The 13274-nt window shown below is 44.6% G+C and overlaps 3 protein-coding genes across 3 annotated transcripts; 2 read left to right on the top strand and 1 right to left on the bottom strand.

The window, feature by feature from the left end:
* The first annotated feature begins 3987 nt into the window (after nt 1-3987).
* LOC136942720 (uncharacterized) lies at nt 3988-5762 on the top strand. The gene is made up of 5 exons (XM_067235689.1): nt 3988-4007; nt 4305-4447; nt 4661-4815; nt 4926-5148; nt 5543-5762. Exons 1-5 carry the CDS (start codon nt 3988-3990, stop codon nt 5680-5682), a joined length of 681 nt encoding a protein of 226 aa, XP_067091790.1. The 3' UTR covers nt 5683-5762.
* Nucleotides 5763-6065: 303 nt separating this feature from the next.
* On the bottom strand, nt 6066-9709 carry dnaaf10 (dynein axonemal assembly factor 10). Its single transcript, XM_067236657.1, has 8 exons — nt 9456-9709; nt 9050-9150; nt 8693-8823; nt 8329-8430; nt 7953-8068; nt 7523-7657; nt 6906-7003; nt 6066-6791 (listed from the first exon to the last, which is right to left on the bottom strand). The coding sequence occupies exons 1-8, from the start codon at nt 9639-9641 to the stop codon at nt 6584-6586; spliced, it is 1077 nt and encodes a 358-aa protein (XP_067092758.1). The 5' UTR covers nt 9642-9709; the 3' UTR covers nt 6066-6583.
* Nucleotides 9710-9970: 261 nt separating this feature from the next.
* Nucleotides 9971-12153, top strand: pno1 (partner of NOB1 homolog). The gene is made up of 7 exons (XM_067235879.1): nt 9971-10257; nt 10558-10707; nt 10912-10995; nt 11178-11238; nt 11356-11473; nt 11603-11673; nt 11785-12153. The coding sequence occupies exons 1-7, from the start codon at nt 10060-10062 to the stop codon at nt 11850-11852; spliced, it is 750 nt and encodes a 249-aa protein (XP_067091980.1). The 5' UTR covers nt 9971-10059; the 3' UTR covers nt 11853-12153.
* Nucleotides 12154-13274: the final 1121 nt, after the last annotated feature.

Raw genomic sequence — 13274 nt, 5'->3', positions numbered from 1 at the left:
TTCTTTGTCTCTTCAGGTCCGTAACTGGGAGAAGAAACTACAAATGGCAATTGGAGAAGACAGCGTAGATAATCTATGTACCTTAGCCCAAGACCATCTGAAACTGTACAGGCAGTGCCTGCCTAAACCAGGCATGTTTCAGTTTCCAAGGCTGCCTGCTACACTGGCAACTGTCCCAGATAATTGTGGATTAGCCGTACCCATTGAAAAATACATGAAGAAGCGCTAGTTAACGTTAGCTTAAAAGGCTTCTCTTGACATGCAGCCACTCAAGTTACTGTTAGTCTTTTTTAAGCCACTAATTGTCAGTGGTGACATGATAAGTGACATCAGAGACTGATCCTAGAGTATTGGATAGGAGTCATTGGCCTTGAAACATAATTCTTGACACCTGAGAGAGGCTGGGGTGTAGTACCCAGCCTTTGTAAGCCTGATAAATACAAGGAATCTACGTTTACAAAATGCAAAATGTTGAATGTTGAGGTGGAAAATGTTTAGGTTCAAATGTTTGAGAGGAAGCTTGTTTACATCTTCCGGGATGTAAAATGTGTTGACATCAATGCAGGGTGACAGGTAATAGGCATTTTTGCCAAGACAAGTTACACTCACTGAATATTTAATGCAAAAAGATGCATGCAATGATTCATAAGTGAAAGAGAAGAGGCTCTCACACGAAGACATATATTCCTTTTTTGTTCTGAGAGCCTGCCTGGAGAGCCTGGCTGCCTGCCTGGCCTGCTTGTATGTGTGTGTGTGTGTGTGTGTGTGTGTGTGTGTGTGTGTGTGTGTGTGTGTGTGTGTATTAAGTGCCTGCTTGTGTGTGTTTCTCCAGGTGACATGCTACAGTATGAGGAGGGCCAGTCTCCTTTAGACAGCCTGGAGCAGGTTGCCATCCACTACGCCTCAGCCATCAAACTGAAACCCAAGGATCCCAGATTCCACTTCCTGCTGGGGAAGGCTCTGGAGGAACAGCACCATGCCACCGAGATGTATGGCTTGAAGAAAAAGGTAATTTACAGATACACTGTCATCTGTTTGGGATTATGGTGCAGTGTTGATCATCATCATTCATTCATTCATTGCTATAGTATTGCTGTATAACCCTGCTATTGCAGTATAACCCAGGTCACTGTTGATGCTCTCCGTGCAACATAATTGTGCAGCAGCATATTTTCTGTGGAACCTGGGGCTTTAAATGCACAAGGATTTTAACCTGACACTTCTAACCAAACATCAAAACCAATCCTAATTTTTAATAAAGACAGTGCAACAAAGCAGTGTGCAGGATCACTGATATTGTTATGTCATCAGGCAGATGGGGATTCTGAGGAGCTGAGCGGGGCCAAGGCGACGAGCCTTCAGGACGACATCTTGGCTCTCTGTAAGCTCCATGGTTTCACCGGCACGCCGACCCTGGAGAACCAGCTGAAGGCCGTGGACACTGAGTACCACCAGCTGAAGGAACAGGGCCAGTCTGGCAAGGCCGACTACGTCCAAACCCTCTACATCTGGCTCTCCAAGAGGGCCGGCAAGGTACTCAGACGACGATCCATACCCTCCGTCTCGACGAGACGGATCGATTTCATGTCTTCCTCAAACAATTCGGAGACAGTGACACAGGACCTTCCACCGTCACTAATAATAATGTGATGGTAGCTCTGCAGGGCGTGTGTGTGTCTGTGGGTGTATGTGTGTGTGTGTCGGTGGGTGTGTGTGTGTCTGTGATCTCCATGCCTTCTCTGAACTGTCAGATCAATGGCTGTTAGATGAAAGGTGAGAGTAGACTTCAGAAGACTTCACTGGCTGTTGAAATGCCATTCATCATTCAGTGCCTAAAATAAATCTAAGAGTCTTCTTATATATTATTTTAAGCTAACAGTATGCAACATGAAGATCATGTACAGCCAGAGTGTTTTTCACTGTAACCGATACCATGAGTAGACGTAATTATGAATTAGTTGAACCTTATCAATGTCATGTCATAGTACTAAAGATGAATAACGGAGAACAGGAAGAACCCTTTGCTCTCGACCAATGTTGTCCCAGGATGGCAGTGCAGGCCTCAGGGACAAGGAGAGCTGCCTGCACAGGGCCTCTCTGAAGTACCTGGACGCCTGGTCTCTGAGCCCCGACGACTGGGAGTTCAACCTGCACACGGGGCGTCTGCTGCTGCTGCAGGGGCTGGAGCGGGAGGCCCTGCAGCACCTGCAGACCGGCCTGGCCCTACGACCCTGCCAGCCTGCTCTCAGGTAGGGGGCCTCCACATGGAGCCACAACACCCATCTACCTACAAGAATCATCCCCGACTTGGATGTCTAACACCCAGTGGACATCTAAACATTAGGTTGAGTTTGGGCGTAATGTGTGTGTGTGTTCTTGACGCGTATTTGTGTGTGTCCTTGTAGGTTCTATACAGGCTTGGCTCTTCTGCGGCAGGGGAGCGGAGCCGCGGAGGAGGCGGCGAAGGAGGCGGCTGGGTTCCTGCAGCAGGGACTGGAGCACGTCATCGCTCAGTACTGCAGCGACAGGTACGGGGGTGGGAGCGGGAGCGGGTCTTTGGAGCTCACGCGAGGTCCTGGGATGAACTATGCTGTCGTTCCCAGTGGCGCGGAGCAGGCCGTCTCGGAGCCTCTGTCGAGCGTGAGCCCTCACTTCCTGCGTGGCTGCCTCGTGCTAGGGGCCGCCCTCCAGCAGAACAACACTCTCCCAGGCAAGACCATGAGTGGAGAGCAAGTCTATCACATGTGAGTTTACGTTTTTCTTTCTTGGGGATATATTTACCCATGTTAGTTCGTATGTATCTTAGTCTATCTTCGTGTTACGTGAGCCTGTGTCTATATACCTATCCCTCCTTCTCACCCCCAAGTATTGCAGTGCTGGCAGCCCAGGCTGTGTGTCGGTGTGTGTGTCGGGGAGAGGTGGCCCAACAGTTGGAGTGGGTGTTGCTCGATGCCCACTTTGCCCTTCTCCAGGGTCTCATGCTGGCCAAGCCTGGCACAGAGAGACAGGCCTCGGTGGCCAAGAGGTGCCAGGCCCTCGCCGCCCTCATCCGCCTCACCGCCATCGCCCCCTGTAGGGAACTGCTGGACATGCAGGAGAAGGTTAGACCATCATATTGCCTCAGATCACATACATGTGAGTTTGGATGGGGTTTCTAAGTGAGCAATGTAGCAAGCAATGTTTGACTACTGGCGTTGACTCCTGAGTGGTAGTGGCCACTGTACACATACAAAACTTCCTATGCTATTGAGTGGTAAAATAGTGGCAGGCCTTAACATGGACCCTAAGTAATATACTTCCCTGCACAGGTGTGCCAGGTTGCAGTGGTGACCACTCCTCGTGACGGCCATGCCTTGTACCTCCTGGGTCTGGCCCAGTTGGCTCACTTTGACAACGACCCTGAGTCAGAGAGGTCAAAGGCCGACTTGGCCGACGCCTGCCTCAGCTTCCAGGCCAGCCTCGAGCTGGAGGACAAGCCTCAGGGGGGGGACCCCCCCGCCGAGCTGACCAGTAAGACAGAAACGCCTGTGTGTCATTCTGACCAATGAGAAACGTGTGTGGACGTATGCGCAACGTCATCAAGCAATCCTTATAACGTAGGTCATAATAATCCTGTTGAAATGAACACACACGTGGACACGCACACGTTCGAAAGCGTGTCCCTGTGCAACCGGCTGTGCCATCTCCCCCTGCTATTCGCAGAGCAGAAGTGGTGGCAGGAAAAGCTGGCCTCTGAGAAGGAGAAAGCCGCCAAGCAGACAGCCAGCCAATCCACGGGGAGCGCGGGGCCTACCAACGGAGGGGCCGCTGGGAGAGGAAGTGGGCGTGGCAGGGGAGGCCCCGGTCGAGGGGGGGCTACAGCAATCGCCAAGGCCACTGCGCCTGCTAAAGGAGGTGCCAAGGCCGCCCCCCCCGCCAAGCCCCCTGTGGCCAGGTGAGTCCGACGAGTAAAGATGTCAAAGGAGCAGAATCTGAGGGTTAGCTGCTATGAGGGATTATGGCGATAGGTGATGAGGATGACATTTATGAACTAGACACAATGACACGGACTAGACACGGACACAATGATATATTCAGTCATAAATGTTTTCAAATATTCAACACTAATATTGCGCTTCTAAGTTATTCCTCAACCTCCCTTGTGCTTTGAAAAAGGATTTCCTCCTGTTTCAGCTTGAACTCGAGACTGTTTGCAGTACATCGTCCTTGCATCAGACCCCCTCCCTGCGAATAACAGCATGAGCACAGGATCAGACCACAGGCACTGCATTGCCCCCAATCACAGTTCTACATCTCACCTGTAGGGGGCGAGCTGGAGCAGCAGCGGCAGCCAGCACAGATCGATCATCCAGAACCCCGGCGAAGCCCAGCTCCAAGACTCAGCTCGGCCCCAGCAAGTCCAAGACAGACTGCTCCCCCAGCTCTACCAAAGCAGGGGCTCCACGGGGTAGGCTCCGCAACCCTGGGGAAAGGGGGAGCAAGGGGAGTGGGGTGGGGTGGATCAAGAATCCCAGTTCCTATCAGGATTGCACACGCATACATCCTCCTATCATACCCAGTTACTGTACAGCAGTCCATTTATTTGATGACGTCAACATCCAACTGTCTGTGCATGTGCTTGTGTCTGTCTTGTGACAACATGAAAATAATTCCACTGCAGAGTCAGCAGTAGCTGAATGCCCTGTTGGCCCCACCCCTGTGAACCGCCGGTCTCACGCCCCCCGCTTAGGCCTGGCCCGCGCCCTCTCTCGCAACGCAGACACACACGACCAGGCTTGCCAGTTCTACCAGGAAGTCATTTCCATGGCACCAGAGGTCAGTCAGTGTGTTACCCAGACCACCGCGGTACTAGCAAAATTATACTGAGAAACAACAGTATTTGAAGCCCATTTGAACGTCCGGTCCAATATTTATTGATGGCCCAGGTCCATGATGCCTACATTGAGCTGGCGGAAATGCTGGTGAAGTCGGACCCCCTGGCTGCCGTGGAAGTGTACTGCAGGTTCCCCCTGAGGCCTGTGGCCGAGCAGACGTTTGACGACGCCTTCATCACGGGCGAGATCATCCGCAACCTCGTGAAGCTGGAGTTGTACGACCACCCCCAGTTAGGGCCCAACCTCGTAGCCTACGGGAAGGTCATGGGCCTGGGTAAGAGGAACACCTTGTGGGGTTCTTCTGTTAAGGTTTATGGTTGTGTACTGGATTGCGTGGACTTGGTTGGCATTCACATGGTGCATTCATAGGGTCCTCACAGAGTCACAGTTCCCTGTGTAAGTAGACAATATAGCCATCCTTTTGTATTTCAGTCATTCTGTGCTGACAAAACAACGTTGGCAGTGGTACAGAAGATATCAAAGGAACATATTGCACTTTAAGATAGTATGACCTTGATGAAAGTGGTGAATGGAAAGAATGTTTTTTGATTGTACTCATTGTTTCATTACACGGAGCCGATGACAAGACACTTTTGTCTGACATTTATTCTATTAATACTGCCTACTTAATTGTTTTATGCCTTTTTATTCTTTATTTGTCTTTCAAGGTTGCATAGAGAAATACATCGAAATCCTGGATGGGAAATTCAAGACTCATCTTCTGAAAAGCGTTTATGCTGGGATCCATAATAAGTCAGTGGATGATAAGGACCTACAGGACTTCTTCAAGTTTAAGTGCTGGCTATGAAAAACCCTGCTTTGATAATGTGATTCTGCTCACTTCTATGATAATTCCTTTGTTCTGTGATGCGGTGAATTTGGCAGGATAGTCACATCTTTGCTTAAACAAAATAAATGTAATTTCACACAAAGAGAAAAGCTGAAGTTTTTCCCATTCTTTCATTCTAACAGCACCTGCTGCATAATGCATTTCATCATTGCCATTTTTACAAAACACACAAACAGGGTCTTTGGTTTATTAACAACATTCTCCTAGAATTAATATTGTTCGCTTGTTAAATAGCAATTTTCATTACCCCTGTTATTTCAGGGTTTCTATTTAAGCCGTACACTGCAAATGTGGCAAGCACCAAAGCAAGTCAATCAGACAGTCCAGTCCCCCGATTTTATCAAAGTCCATTTATTTGGAAAACACATCAATTGACAATAGTCCAACACAGAGGACCACCCTTATAAAGAAATAAACATATACACACACTGCAGCAATATATTAAGATTCAGCAGCATTCAATATCAATTAATTTTGGAGTGAACATGAACATTCCAATCAGTACAAATATTGAGAGTGGATAAGAAAGGACATTTGACCCCCACAACATAAGAAGAGGATATCTCATTCTAACAATACCCAATGAAAGAAGGCTGGGTAATTCTTATATCAGATAACAAACATTATCAATTCTATATACGCAGATTGTTTTTTGTGTTGTGCAAAGGCACCAATAAGCAAAATCTTGTTTCAGGGAAACCATCTGACTGAGACAAATCAGGGCATTCCAAGTAAACTAAAGGGATGACATATACTTACAATGTCAATAAAGCCATGTCTAGTTTAGAGTGGTAAGGTAATGGTTGCGCCTAGACATACATGTAAAGGTTCTAACTGCATTCCTCCTGCTTAGTCCACTTCACACGCGGTTGAGCTTGGTCACAATAAGCACACGGACAGACTGGTCGAAGGCCGAGCAAACACACAGGCCCTGCTTATCAGGGCTCCAATCCAGGCTGGCGATTGGCTGGGATGACAGGGTGACGTTTTGCAATAGGTTGACTGTGCCGGCTACACCCATATCCACCTCATCTGCATCCTTCTTACTTCTCTGGGCAGGGTACTCACTAGAGGATGAAACAATGTTTTGGATGAGCAGGCAATATGTGTTCATTTCCAGGTTTTAGAAGGACAATAGGATTGATGCAGCACAACATCAACAAAGTTATTAAAGCTCTTACTATTTCCATAGATGCAGGTTGCCTGCTCCACCTGCCGTCATGAAGATATCTCTGTTCTGAGGCAAATGCCTTACTTGCCAGATGGTAGATTTATGGGCCTGAAATCACAAAGTGGATTAGTAACAAGCCTAGCTAAAATAATGTACCTTTATATACTGCTAGCCTTCCTCTTATTTACGTAATGTACAATGGTATTGAAAATAATTTTAGTCACACAATCACACATGGGCTATTTAATGAATGAATTAAACTAACAGCAGGAGGAGAGGTAGAAACATAAAAACATCATTATATGTAATAATAACAAATATTTATAAATTCATCTATTTAAAAAAAAACATGAAATGTGTGTGCCACTAGTTGATCGTACTGAAGCCTCAGTGACAGCTCCAAACACTCAGCTGTGCATTCAGGTAAGTGAAGTGTGTTTTCACAGCATTCTCACAGGGGCAGAAAGAAAAAACCAACACAGCCCTTTTTTCACCGTCCATTTTGGCAACAACCTGCTTTCTGACCAAAGAGCTTGTTGGACAAACACGGCAAAGTAGTTCCAGCTGTGGAAATGTTAAAAGGACGACTTCACAGCCCTCCCTCCCATGAATATCCGACTGAATTACCTTTTCAGACACAGACGCAAAGCCCTTGGTGGGGTGCTGGGTCCTCATATCAAAGACGTGGAATTTTCCTTCCAATGAAGTGGCGACCAGTTTGTTCATGTTAATGTCCTTCCTGTCAAACTCCACGCAACACACCTGGACAGTGACAAAAGTAGAAAGTGATGGTAGTACTGGGCAATTCTTATAAATACTAGAGAAAGAAGTTTAGCACAAAAAATATAGTATAAACACTAAAAATTATGACATACTACTCCATACTCCGTATCCATACTACTGCTGTATATGGAACAAAGTATTGAAAGGAATATTCTGAGCCCTTATACAGTACATTACAGACACTCACATTTGAATTGGAAAGATAACATTGTTAGAGGGAACTATGCATACCAGGTTTCGTTTTTAGGAAGCATACAAACTCATAGAAACTCACCCCATTCTTTATGTTGGTTTCCCATCGTAGAGACATGTTTCGGAGGTCAAAGAGTTTGATGTCACCGTTGTCATAGCCAGCGCAGACACAGCGGTCTTGGTCATTAAAAGCATGACCTGAGGAGTCATTTTTTATAAAAGGTCAGATGCTGAATAAGCTAATGTTGACATTTGAAACTGATGGGACACATTTCTCTTGGGCACAGTCGGTTAGATTAACTGAGTATCTAAACCATTAGTCTCCAATCCTATATTATTCAATGAAGTCAACTCGTTCATATGGTGGACTTGAACAAGCATAGGAAGCTAAAACCAAAGGCCCCTAGACTCGAGCAGAGGGAAAGAGCTCATTTATGTCATAACCTCCCACTCCATACCAAAGGCAACAGTCCAGCAGTCCCTCTTGGGCTCCCCCTCCCCTGGCTCCATGTTGGCCACAGGTGAGTCTCTCTGCCGCGTGTCCCACACCTTTACCGTGCCTGGAAAGCAACGGGAATCCCATAATAGTACACTTAATGAAATCGCTAAAACATTCTTTGTCTTGATGAGGAGTGACACACACGAGAAGAACATGGGCTTTACTCCCACAGATCATCATTTGAAAATGTACAGACAATAAGGCTAGTTGCTTGCAAATAACAAAGCAGGATTGACAAATAAGCTACAGATTCTGTACACAGAATCAACCATTTATTAAGGAATGGAGCCCATGCAGTCATTTCATGGTCACGTCCAAGTTACCATCTCTGCTCCCGGTGACTATTTCGGGAGCACCGTCACCAATCCCAAGGCCTCCAACACCATCTATGCCGTTTACAATCTCCTTGTGAGCCTTCACTGAGTACACTGGAACCTCAGGCACCTCTAGGTTCCTGTAGACAGTAGATCAGAGCACAAAATGTATCCCGGCCTTGAAAGTGATTTTGCACTTATTCATGCATGTCTTTCACTGGGTTCCATGATATTGCTGTGATGTTATAAGCAAACCCCTAACGTAAAGGTGGCTTAATGCTAAGGAGCTGGTGTCTACAAATATGTTTGTGGTATAGTGATTGTTAGAAGGCTTAGCTGTAGTATACATTTAAATGACGGGAATACCATATGTTGAGAGTCCCATCAAAATCCCCAGTTGCAAGATGCCGTTGTTGAAGAGATGTGGCCCCAAAAGTCCCACACTTTATGGGCTTTGCTTTCTCAATCTAAAACATACAAAATTAATGTGATTGATTCCGAACTCAGAAAAATTCCTGACCAAGGAGGCTTGTTATTAGTTCATAGGTGTGCTTGCTAAGACAGTTTATAATGGGTATCCTTTCCTTGTTGGCAACAAGTTGCTATGGTAACAGACAGATCCTGCCAGGACTGTTTTAGAAGACTGAGGTTAGGAAGCTAGCTGGCTAGCAATTTAGCAAATCAGCAGTTCACGGTATCAAACTAACATAACAGCAAAATAGCTAAGTAAACTATTTTAAAACGTAGCCGAGAGAAATAAGAATATAGCTACCTCTTTCACAAGTTGGACCTCTCCATGTTGCACTTCGTAAATTTGCATCACCCCAGTCCCCCTTGCAAAGTTTCCCATGCAGACAAACTTTGCACTACATGGTATCCATTTACTATCAAACACTGTGTAGTTTAAACTTTTCTGTATGTGAGCTATGATTTGAGGCTTCTCAAATGGGGTTGTCATCTTTTCTGGTAAATAATGAGGACTGGTATATCACAGCACTGGCTTACAGCTTGTTTCCACAACTTGTCAACACTACTTACGTCCACACAACCAACGACGTGCTCCTAGTTCCGTACTTGAAGCTGTTTACATATTCGCCTGATAAAATGTGAACGGTTGCAATGTATTCTGTATATTACATCTCTTTCTTAATTGTCTTCAGTATTATAAAACATATTTTTCTAAATTGCGGACATGAAAGGCACTTGGGATTGTCACAACGGACTCATAGTTGCACAGGGGTTGGATTTTGTATTTTTCAGGCGCGTGTTGAACAACTATAAGGTCTTTCACACCAACACGGGAACAACCGCATGTAGAGGTTTGGGTACTCGTCCCGAATTTCACGTATTTTTTCTCATCTGAGATCAAATTCGTAATGGACACTGACAATAACTCAACTCCAGCTATTACTGCCACAATGGACAGTGAGAGCACAGCAGACGATTTCATAAAGGTGAAATCAAAAAAGACTCAAAAGCGAAAACGCGAGCAGGATGTAGTAGACATGGATCCAGAGGACTCCGTGGCATGCAAACGACCCCAGTTTCCCCCCATTTCAGGCGACAAACTTACGGTATGGTAATCGAATGCTTTAATTTAATGTAATTACATGATTTGCCATGGCCAAAAATGTATTTAGTCAGATAATCAGACATAGTAATTGGATTGCCGTCATGCAAGGCCACGCGCGTGCGCACATGGATCATAGAACCCTCACTGTTTTGCGTCTGTCAGACGTTATGCTGTTACCATGTCTTATTTCAGAACACTTATGCTACTTTCACGTTATTTGTACGTGATTACTCATAATTGAACTGCATTAATGATCGTCTTAAAATAAATAATGTAAACGCCTTTCTTCCTATCCTTACAGGGTGGCACAGATGAGATGCGAAAAGTAGCTGTCCCAGCCCACAGGTACACGCCCCTGAAAGAGAATTGGTTGAAGATTTTCACTCCCATTGTGGAGAACCTCCAACTTCAAGTCAGATTTAACCTCAAAACCAGAAATGTTGAAATCAAAGTAAGTGCAATGACAGTCCTCCTCGGTGCATGATTGTACCCCCTTTCAGAAGCATTTTATTCCGTTGGTCAGTTCTCAACTGTTAAACTGTATATTTGTAACCCTTTTCCTGAGTAATCCATCCACAAAGTATTCATCACTTTAGCATCATGAAACATGATGCAACCTTTTAAGATGAAGCTAACCTTACAAACAATGTTCCAGACATGTAAAGAGACACAGGACATCGGGTCCCTTACAAGAGCTGCAGATTTTGTCAAGGCTTTTGTTCTAGGATTCCAAGTTGAGGTAAGCACCTTCATTTAGAAGTTTAATGCATGGTAACTAGCTATTGACCAGGAATTACATGAATAAATACTATTTGTTGTATGGACTGGAAGTTTGGTTAATCCTTTTTTAAGGATGTTCTTTTCCTTTTTATAATGTTTGAAAGCGTTTGACTGCAGAGTCCTGTCTTGTCTCTTTTCCAGGATGCCCTAGCCCTCATCAGATTAGATGAACTTTTCCTTGAAACCTTTGAGGTCACTGATGGTAAGAAACTGCGTCACTGCTGTTCCGTCGTTTTACGATTCAACAATCCGTATTACTTTGTTGTATTCTGCTATCCTGTATTTAATGTCTTCGTGTTTTCATGTCTCTTCTTGGCAGTAAAACCACTGAAGGGAGACCATTTGTCTAGAGCTATTGGAAGGATAGCAGGGAAAGGAGGAAAAACGAAATTCACAATTGAAAATGTCACCAAGACACGAATTGTGCTTGCAGACACGTGAGTAGCCTTCTGTTCCTGTGAGCAAGTTTAGACTTCCTACTTAGATGTGATTTACTCATATTCAGTATCATTATGTATTCAGCATTATATATGAGTTCTAAACTTTTGTGTGTGATTTTTCCACAGGAAAATACACATATTAGGATCTTTCCAGAATATCAAGATGGCACGGACAGCAATATGCAACCTCATCTTAGGTAAAGGAAGGGATATGTCACCTCAGAATCATTTCCACATTGCTTAAGGAAATGCACCGGTTGCATGAAATGAGCTACAGAAAGTGACGTAAGCTTTGTGTTTTTCTACAGGTAGTCCACCTTCAAAGGTCTATGGAAATATCAGGGCGGTGGCCAGCCGGACCGCCGAGAGATTTTAAAGACCAATGTGCAGCATGGATTCATTTTCTCCCTCAGTGGTTGTGCTGGAACTTTTAGGTTTGATCCTGCTGTGGTGTCTTTGGATATGCCAGATATAGCTGAGGATAGCCTTCTCTGCCTCCAGATGTTTGGTCTGGTCATTCTCCTAGCTTTGGAGATGTTCCACAAATTGCCCCCTTCTACCTTTTCATGCTCTGCTGTTGGTCCAAGGAGGAAGTAAATAGACACAGGATCTAAACCAGTCTAATGGTGTAAAGGCTATTCACAATAAAGTGCAATTAACAATGTAAACATTTGAAACCCCAGTGTGGATTTGATTTGAATGGCAGGAAATGTATTTTCAAACTGGGCTGAGATTGTTCGCAAAAATAAGTCTTTATGAAAACCATCACTTTCAATTTTTAAAAGTTTATTTCCTGTTTCATTTTTATACAGTATCAAGTTTCCAACAGTCCCACAGCATAAGATGCAGCATGCAGAGAAAGGGGAAAAAAATACAGTTTGTTAAACATCCATTTCAGATTTCCCACAAAAACTAAAAAAAGAACCCACTCAGTCAGAGAAAAGCACAGACAAAATAACACGTGGCCTGTACTATAGAGAGCAGAAACGCAATTAACTAATACTAGCATACAAAAAAAGAAAAGCTTCGAAATTGTCCTCTCTGAGTACAGTGTGGCAGTTTGAGACAGGATCAGTTATGCATCTTTACTGGAATAGAAGCATCTCACTGACCTGGGAAAAATACAAAAGTTACATGAAGTTCAGTTTATTTGGATTACTGCTCATGTGTACATTTACCAAAGTTTGGCAACATCCATGTTGTATACCAATTCTTAAATATAGTTATTACCATCCATGTGTAAACAATAGGATTGTTTTCAAAATGTATATACATGCATAACAACAAAGAAATATCCATGTCATGCAAGTATAAGGGAGGCCCAAGCCGTGCAGAGCTTAGGGAAGGGACATTACGGTTTCTCCAATCCAAAAACGCCTGTCCAAACCAGTAACCGAGCAAAAATAGAAACCCGATGCTGTGGTTGATAATCTAAGGGAGTGTTTCTGACTAAAATAATTTGGGTGCACACCAGTTTTCTTCCTGCTTAACCAATGGGAGGAGCAATGGTGATCATGATAGAAAAGTGGGAGAAGCCAACTTTTGAAATGTACACGCTCCAGACTAATTGTACAGTATATCCCATTGCACATTGATCATGCTGACAAGTAAAATTTGTAGAACAATTCTACTTTACTAGACAAGTCCACCCTCCATACACTGCATATAGTAAATGTTTCCAAGACTGTTTACATAGAGCTGATGCAAAGCTCCTCCCCTCCTGCTTTTTCTGAACATGAGAAACCGGTGGTTATCTAATATACATATATCATTGTTTAAAAAAAACAATCCGCTGCCT

This window comes from Osmerus mordax, chromosome 5, assembly GCF_038355195.1.
Source record: "Osmerus mordax isolate fOsmMor3 chromosome 5, fOsmMor3.pri, whole genome shotgun sequence".
NCBI lineage: Eukaryota > Metazoa > Chordata > Actinopteri > Osmeriformes > Osmeridae > Osmerus > Osmerus mordax.
This window is presented reverse-complemented; position numbering and strand designations above follow the sequence as displayed.

Excerpts from the sequence above, each read along its gene's own strand:
- LOC136942720 (XM_067235689.1), top strand. The coding sequence starts at position 3,988 with ATGAGGGATTATGGCGATAG. Across the intron at positions 4,008-4,304 it reads ATGAGGGATTATGGCGATAG|GGGGCGAGCTGGAGCAGCAG; the intron begins GTGATGAGGATG and ends TCTCACCTGTAG. Across the intron at positions 5,149-5,542 it reads CGGGAAGGTCATGGGCCTGG|GTTGCATAGAGAAATACATC; the intron begins GTAAGAGGAACA and ends TTGTCTTTCAAG.
- dnaaf10 (XM_067236657.1), bottom strand. The coding sequence starts at position 9,641 with ATGACAACCCCATTTGAGAAGCCTCAAATCATAGCTCACATACAGAAA. Across the intron at positions 7,004-7,522 it reads TTGCGTCTGTGTCTGAAAAG|GCCCATAAATCTACCATCTG; the intron begins GTAATTCAGTCG and ends TTGTGATTTCAG. Across the intron at positions 6,792-6,905 it reads AACCTGCATCTATGGAAATA|TGAGTACCCTGCCCAGAGAA; the intron begins GTAAGAGCTTTA and ends TTCATCCTCTAG.
- pno1 (XM_067235879.1), top strand. The coding sequence starts at position 10,060 with ATGGACACTGACAATAACTCAACTCCAGCTATTACTGCCACAATGGAC. Across the intron at positions 10,996-11,177 it reads TTCTAGGATTCCAAGTTGAG|GATGCCCTAGCCCTCATCAG; the intron begins GTAAGCACCTTC and ends TCTCTTTTCCAG. Across the intron at positions 11,674-11,784 it reads AATATGCAACCTCATCTTAG|GTAGTCCACCTTCAAAGGTC; the intron begins GTAAAGGAAGGG and ends GTTTTTCTACAG.